Genomic DNA, 8,392 nt, shown 5'->3' with positions numbered 1-8,392 from the left:
AGGTCCTATGCTGTAAAATGTGATATTTCCATGTCATTTTTTAATTATAAAAAATGCTCAATCCAGCATCCGAAAACTCTGCCGTTAAACGAGCCGTCAGGACTTCTGCACGTTGTGATGCCACAACTATACTATATATAGGTAGAAAGTGCTGTTACAGTCATTTCCCGGCTGCGATGACACTAGAGAAACACCAAGAGCACAGATGAGGAAGACCTGGAAACACTGACCAATCAGAGCAGACGGGGCTTTTTCCGGAGTGTTTCAGAGAGAGGGTGAATACATATTCAGAAACACAGTATGAGAAAAATAATGTGGTTTTTGAACATTAAAGCATGGAAACAAATTTTATTAGAAACCCCAAATACAAGTATGAACCTGTAAATGAGCATGGTATGAGAGCTTTAAAAAACAGCAGCCTAAAGGTCACTGAGGTGGGCTTAAGACCTGAGGATAAAAACCTGTGTATGGACTGTGAGAGTCTGGGAGTGAACACATTACCCTCCCTTTCCTTGCTCGCGCTCTTGACCAAAACCCTGCAACTGTCCCAGTGGAGCTGTTCGGTGGATGAGTGTGGTTTTACGGAGTAGTTCAAATTCATGCCCCTCCGCATTAATAAAGGAGCATGAAATAGGAATTTACGGACCCAAAAAAAACAGCAGCCTGGCTTTAGTTTCTGCGTGCATGTTGAAAAATAGTCAACAAAGTGCTTGTAACAAATTGCAGAACAAAGGAAATTCTAATTCAAGTGCACGCGTGTCGGTGCAATTCTAATTGTTTTTCCCTCCTTTGAGCCACTGAAAACAAACACAGAAACAATGTTGTCATCTTAACAGTTTGAGATTTCTTTCCAGCTTCACTTTGGCAGCCCGTCAGAGGCTCTTCCCACAGCAGCTATCAGTCTGATGGAAACCAAGTCCAGTGAGAGATCATCAGTTGGCTCTTCACAAGCCTTATGAAACACTGAAATCTAACCAAAGCTATCTGGAAGTATTTAGTTGTATAATTAGATCAGTGGCTTTAGGCTGCAGTGGAAAAATATTCACAGCATAATGTAATGACAGAGAAAGAGGAGAAGAAACGGCTGGACGAGTGTTCGCAAAACATGGGTACACCAGAACCAGCTAATACCACACATCTTAAGATAATTAGAGAATGGAAAGGCATTTTTATATCCCATCGGTGTTTTCCTCCACATGCCTCCTCCAGCAAATGATTAATTTAGAGTTCAGGAATGTGTGTTCACTGTTTAGTCTTCGGCTTCCCTGGGTTGTAACCCCTGACCCGACCAGATCACCAGAACATGTCTGAAAACCATCAGACATCTGCTTATCTAAACTATAGAGCGCACAAGTACCAGGACAGGCCTCCTCCATCCATCCTTCCCTGTGTCAGAAGCCAAACTCCACTAACAGGAGACCACTTTTTTCATCAGCACAGACTCAAACAGGCTGGACAGGCATTTCCTGTGGGTGGGACCTGAGAGCAGAGACATTCTTGAGCCAGGCACCTCCACTTCCTGTCTCTGTGAACACCACACTGAAAGACGTACTGTCTAGACCTGCTCTTACTTTACTCCTCACTTGATGCTTTTATCTGCAGTGCATACAGTCATAGATTAATTGTAAAAGATTAATGTTGAATGTAAACAGTGCAAGGTCAAAGTCTCAGAGCCCAGATAATGGAGGGGACAAAACAGTCCTCTGAACCTCATGTTATGATCTGAGACAAAGAAGTGCAAGGAAAAGAGTTAAAGGCCCTGTATGGTGCTCATTTTCTACTAAAAGATATTTACACACTTAATTTTACAAATGAAAAACATTATTTTTCCTCATACTGTCTGCCTGAATATACCTGTATTCACCCTGTCTCTTTAAGCCCCCTCCTGAAAGAGTCGAGAGAGTCTCCCAGTCCTGCCAGCTCAATGCGGGGGCTGGGGGGGTTGATTCCTGTATTTACACATGACGTAACACATTATAATTGGCTGTATGTCGATTGGTTTACAGCGATCGATATCATCGTGCTTTCCCATTCTGTGACAAGAGTGTGTGGATGAGCAGCAAAAAACAAATTAACAGCTGGCTAGCCAACTAATTATTTGTCATGTCAATATCTGCAGATAACAGTGAGCGGCTTCCCTGCGTGGCTGCAGTGCACAGAGCTCCAAGTGGAGCAGCAGTGCTGAGAGTCCGCTAAGATCCGCGGAGCAGCGAAAGCACACACCGTTTACACACACTACCATGACACAGAGCTGGTTTAAAATGGCCAAAATATCCCTTCGCCTCTTGCTAGTTAGCTAGTTAGCTAGATAGCAAAGACGAGCCAAACACAGTAGGCGTACACTCTTGCAGGGAACAAAATAACACCTTTCCGACATACAGCCAATTATCATGTGTTTCGCATCTGGAAACACAGGACCTCAAGCCAATCTGATATTTTCTACCTATATATAGTTGTGACATCACAACCCTAAGCAATTCCTGAGGCTCATTTAAATGCACAGTTTCGGAATATGGATGTGTGTAATTCTCTGTGGATTGAGCTTTTTGATACTCCTAAAGTTTTCATATAGCACCACAACCTGCTTTATATTTAAAAAAAAGGGGAAAAAAGACATGAAAATCTCTCTTTTTATATCATGGGACCTTTAAGATATAGGTATTGTACATAAAAGCAAATGAAAAGAGCAGAAACGTCAGAAAAGTACATTTTAGAGCAGGTATAGGTAGATAATATGGTAGTTAATAGTATGCCTTTAAAACACTGTCGTTACGGCATGTAAACAAACTGTTCAATAAATCTTGTGATTAAAATAAATAAATACAAACGTGATCAAACTTGCATCTGGCTGTGTTTACACTATTTTGAGTCACAGTGAAGTCAACGCATATAAAAAGCTCTTATATCCCCAAACACCATGTTACTCTTTGAATGCTCTCTCATCTTTTTCACAGCTGCGTTCACAGGTAGAAAGCAGCCTGTTTCGAAGCCTCAAATGCCAGCGATTGTTTTCTTGTGTATTTGGGTACATGTTTATGTGCACCGTGGGGTGTTAGAATAGGTGTGACAATCTGCTGGTGTCCTCCAGGGGTCAACAGCTGCAACAAAGTGTTGGTATTCGACAACTGGACCGCTTCGGAGAAGGAATGTGGGGGTTTATTGTGGATGAGAGTGGTGAGTGTTGGTGTGTTTGTGTTGTAAGAGTCCTTTCATATACATATGCTACATACAGTATGTCAGTTAGATACAGAGGTGCTGAGATGTCAGTGGTGGAAGGGTTCAGATCAGATCTTTTACAAGCAAGCAATACCCCAGTATAAAAAGTACATTCTAAATATTACTAAGTAAAATACAACTATATTATCTTCCAAATGTACCTAAAGTACCAGAAGTAAAAGTCCTCATATTATTAGACTGGCTCATCTGGTTTAAAATTATTGATACATTAACGTGTAAGCATCACTTTAGTGTTGCATCTGGTAAAGGTGGAGCTCATTTTAATTAGCAGCATAACCTACATTAATACATCCTAATTTGTCTGTGAAATATATTTTGTACTATTAATCAGAGAGATGTTGTGAAATGTTGATTAAAGTGATAACACCATTTCCTGGCTGATCCATTGGTCCTGTTTGAGGGATTTCACAGTTTCTTAACACGGTGACATAACAGGTTGTTTTATTTTTTTTGTCACATAAGCAATTTCCCCCCAAAAATATATATTTCACATACTAGTGATATATCATGTCTTTGTGCTTGTCCCGTTATTTCTTTCTAACATTAATCACCAAAATCCTTAAACGGTTAAACTTCTTGGCAAACTGATGTGCTTTTGTTCAGAAAGAAATATAATATATGCTTTTACTGTTGGAATACTTCAACTTCAAATAAACATGTCACCTTGGTAGTGCTTACGGTGATGTGTTCTATAAGTCTGCATCAAAGATGTAAAAAATGATTTGAGAAGGGATCAGAAAAGCAAATACAAGTCATATTGGATCCTAGAAATTAAAAGTGCACCATCAAACATGCGACTGCCAAAAGCAAATGTGCATGCAAGTTGGATTTTCTACATTTTCCCCTCTCTGCCTGCATCATTTGGCATCACATTGGCCCTACTTTTATTGCTGAAACAAGGTTTGTGCTGTGTGTTCTTGCTGCCATCTAATGGTTCATTGTGAACAAGACAACTCCTCACAAGTCTAATAAAAACTTTCAACAACACATTTATTCTTTAGTTGGGAACTGCGCTTTTAGGAGAAAGGGCTCCACCACAGATGCACTTTGGTCCTTGACAAACATTTCAATTCTCTTGACAGATGTGCGAGTTGTGGTTTTGCAGGGTTCAGTTTAACGGTGCCAATTCATCAGTAGGGGTGCTTACTGTTTTTTCTCACAGAGCGAATAGAGAAGTTCAATCTGCTCAGCATACTCAAACCCTGGCCTGTGAGGAAATGAAAAACAGTCATGTTAAAACTTACATGTAAAAAACTGTAACCCGGTCAGAACAGACTGTGCACTCCTCTCCATTATATTCCCATTTTGTAAATGAATAATGTCCATAATCATCCATTGTTCACAAACAGACAGCTCATCTGTGCAGTTATCTCACCGTCCGGGTGTCTCCAGTATCAGAGGGATGTTGTCCAGTCTGGGCTCGTTAACAATGTCTTGGAAAGCAGAGATTCCGATTTGACCTTTACCAATGTCTTCATGGCGATCGAGGTGACAGCCTAGTTTACCTGCAAAAAAAACAAACAAAAACAAACTATGAGAACTTACAAAGCAAAGTTGAATTGAGAAAAGTCACAAAGTTCATGTGTATGATTTAATGACTTGTCCGTCTAATCTGTGCATGTGATATTTTTGTGTGAAAGTCCTGACTGTACCTTTGGAGTCATTGAGGTGGATGGCTTTAAGATAGTGGAGGCCTACTTCCTGATTAAACTCATCAAGCATGGCCTTCACTCCTCCCTCTGCAGCCACATCATATCCTACCAAGACAAGACAAGAAACACTAAGAAACACAGCCTTAATGGCAACTTTCATTACTTGAAATGCCTAATAATGTAATAAGGAAGATTTCCATGTGTGTTTTAAAAAAAAATGATTTTGATGAAATAGCAGACTGAGGAGTTGTATAAATAGTGTGAAAGTATTAAAACTCTTAATCCACAGAGAAATGCACACCGCCATTATTCCCAAACTGTACCTTTAAAACAAGCCATCAGGACTTCTGTACAGTTGTGATGTCACAATTATACTGAAAAAAAAGTGCTGTTACAGTCATTCCTAGTCTGCACTTACAGTGCAGAGACTCAGAGGGCTCAGCTGCAGAAGGCCCGGAAACACTGTCCAATCAGAGCATACTGGGCTTTTGGGAGGTGGTTTTAAAGAGACAGGCGCTAAAACGGAGCGTTTCAAACAGGGGGTGATTACAGCTATATTCAGTCAGTATGAGAAAAATAATGTGTTTTTAAAAAATGACAGAATGTAAAAATGTTTTAGTTGAAACCCAAATACAAGCATGAACCTGAAAATGAGCATGGTATGGGACCTTTAAGGCTTAGATTTAAAGCAGATTGTAGGTTAATATGTTGGAGTTTGACTCACCTGCTGCAAAGGCGTGGCAGGTGTCCAGACACACTCCTACTCTGGTCTGGTCTCTCACTCTGTCTATGATGCTCTTCAGCTCAGAGAACTTACCACCCACCGTACTGCCCTGACCGCTCATGTTCTCCAAAACTGACCACATTTGGGGGAGGCAAACGAAAGCAAAGCACTATCAGTTTGACACACCCATTAAACTGCAACATTTCTCTCAACCTGTTACGACACCTGCACAGCAAAAATTGTTTGGCTGACATTCATGCCTGAAGCACAGCCTGAGGGTAGATTTTGCTACTGCTCCAGTGTTTCTGCAGTCATTTCACTGCAGTGTATTCTTGTCACACCAGCAGCGTTTGGGGTATGTCAGTCAAAAGGACTGTGGTCATCGCCATGAATCACGAGTAAAGCAACACTGGTGTTAAGCCTGCAGTCAGTTCCGCAAATTGTAAATTATATATTAACACAAATCAGTCTGAGGTCAAATGGTTTTGTATGAGATGACATGTCTTGAGTTTTTGATAACTGACTTGTGATGATAAAATATTAATCCTCCTAAATAGGGTCAAGAATATATGAATGTTTGATATAAATATTTATTACATTCCATAGGGATTTACACACCAATTGATATTTTATATTAGATTATAATTTGTGTGCACTGGGTTTGATTGCTAAGGTCTCTCGCTGCGCTGATATTCAAATACTCAAAGCAGTATGTTTTTCATAATAATCTCTACCTGACAAAGCAATCAAGAGGTATTGATTGAATCACTAATTGTTGAGGCTGTAGTTTGTAGTGTTTTAAGATAAATGCTTCCTAAAGGGTCCTGTATTGTAAAAACTGAGATTTCCAAGCCTTTTTTAAAACATATTTTTTTGTTGGAGTTGCTGCCTTTGTAATTATGTTCTACAGTAGTCCCTCCGTGAATTGCAGATGTATCAGACTCAAACACAGCAAAATTATGTAATAGAGCAAAAAAAAAAAGTCTTGAAAAGATCACAAAGAAATAATGCACAAGTAAGAAGAAACAGTGGTCGCAGATTGACCCTCATCATCACAGAACCAAGTACATTTAACGAGATGTTTTGAACATTAATACATAACCCTTGAGCTGTATCACCACAGCTTCTATATATTATAAACTTCATCAGAAAGGTATTTAGTGTGGGGCTTATGCACAGCATCGGGCGTTTTTGTTATTTTGTCCGCTCCCTGTACCTGTAACCACAGCAGGTATTTGCTGGTGAGCGTAGTTAATGGCTCCCGCTATCTTCTCCACACACTGCTCAGTGGTGATGGAGCCCAGGGAGGAGCCAGGGTGGAAGTTGTAGAGGTGGAGGCCCAGGAGGCTGCAGCGGCTCAGCTCATCCACCAGCAGGGCCTGGCTCTTCTCAAACACATCTGGGTGCAACATGGTGCACAATACAGAGGAGGTTTTCAGAAGAGAAGAAGAGGAGACACTGTTGAAAAGATGAAATAACTAATGCAAGACTAGGGCAGCAGGACCGTGAGAGCAACAGAGAAACCTCATCCATCAGTGTCTGACAAACCCTCTTTAGGAGATCCACAATTCATCAGGTAGGACCCATGAGGCAGGATATGAGCTGGGTCATACTCCTGTAGGGCACATTGCTCCCGGAATTTATCTGCAGCTGTCTGGTCCAGTGCAGGCCTCGACCATGACCTCTGGGAGCCCAAAAACAGGGCAAAACTGCTGCCACCCATCTCTGTGCAAGACCCCACCGCTTTCCATATCCCACCTGGGGACATACAGTTTATAAGAGACTGCACAAGAAATGTGAGTGCACGTGTGTTTAAATAACTTAAAGGCCCCATATTGAAAACAGTGAGTTTCCATGTCTTTTTTGATTATAAAGCAGGCTGAGGTAGAATATTAATGCTCAGTCCACAGAGAAATGCACACAGCCTGTATTCAGAAACTGTGCCTTCACACAGGCCGTCAGGATTTCTGTATGTTTGTGATGTCACAACTATTTCATATAGGTAGAAGGCATGTCCTGCCCTACTCTGCCTTTGACCTAACGTATTTGCATGTCAGCCTTTTGCAGGGGCCGTGCTAGTCTTCTCTGTAACGATTCCAATTTTTCATATGTGCCACATGAGCAAGCACTCCTCATGCCTAAACCTAACCAATCAAATCAACAAAGGCAACGAGTACTAGCCAATCAGACGCAGAGTAGGAAGGGACATGCCTTTGCCATAGAGGGATTTATAATTTAGCTCCTCGGCTGCAATGACAGCGCAGAGACACTGTCAGCGCAGATGCAGAAGACCCAGAAATGCTGTCCAATCAGAGCAGACTGGGCTTTTTCAGGAGGGGGCTTAAAGAGACAGGCGCTAAAATAAGAATACAGGTATATCCAGACAGAATGAGAAAAATTATGTGTTTTTTGAACATTAAAGAATGTAAACATGTTCCAGTAGAAACCCTAAATACAGGTGTGAACCTGAAAATGAGCATATCCGCATTAAGAAGACTAACAAGATGGCAATATGCCTTACCTTGAATGCCAACATGAGCTCCTATGTATTTTTCATTCACACGGGTCTTCCTCCTCCTGTCTCCTCTCTCCTCAGTGCCCTGTGCCTTTTCTCCTTCCAAAGCCTCCTCTGATGTCCTTTTCCTTGCTCCTCTCTTTCTCGGACCCATGCTACCAACAGAAAGTGATGAATATGCAAAACCTCTGGAAAAAGCTGTTTGCAGTGTATGACTTTAGTTGCTAATATAATATATAATAAATATGTGAATTTGGGAGAGAA

At 41.1% G+C, this 8,392-nt stretch overlaps 1 protein-coding gene across 1 annotated transcript; it reads right to left on the bottom strand.

The window, feature by feature from the left end:
• Positions 1 to 4,316: 4,316 nt before the first annotated feature.
• LOC310961286 (putative endonuclease 4) lies at positions 4,317 to 8,282 on the bottom strand (the record flags this gene model as incomplete). The annotated part of the gene is made up of 7 exons (XM_083933307.1): positions 4,317 to 4,444; positions 4,613 to 4,742; positions 4,890 to 4,994; positions 5,614 to 5,745; positions 6,830 to 7,012; positions 7,162 to 7,371; positions 8,135 to 8,282. 7 exons carry the CDS (start codon positions 8,280 to 8,282, stop codon positions 4,381 to 4,383), a joined length of 972 nt encoding a protein of 323 aa, XP_083789433.1. The 3' UTR covers positions 4,317 to 4,380.
• Between the last annotated feature and the right edge of the window lie 110 nt (positions 8,283 to 8,392).

This window comes from Echiichthys vipera (genome assembly GCF_963691815.1).
Source record: "Echiichthys vipera genome assembly, chromosome: 18".
NCBI lineage: Eukaryota > Metazoa > Chordata > Actinopteri > Perciformes > Trachinidae > Echiichthys > Echiichthys vipera.
The sequence above is the reverse complement of the archived record's forward strand: the minus strand, read 5'-3'. Positions and strand labels throughout refer to the sequence as shown.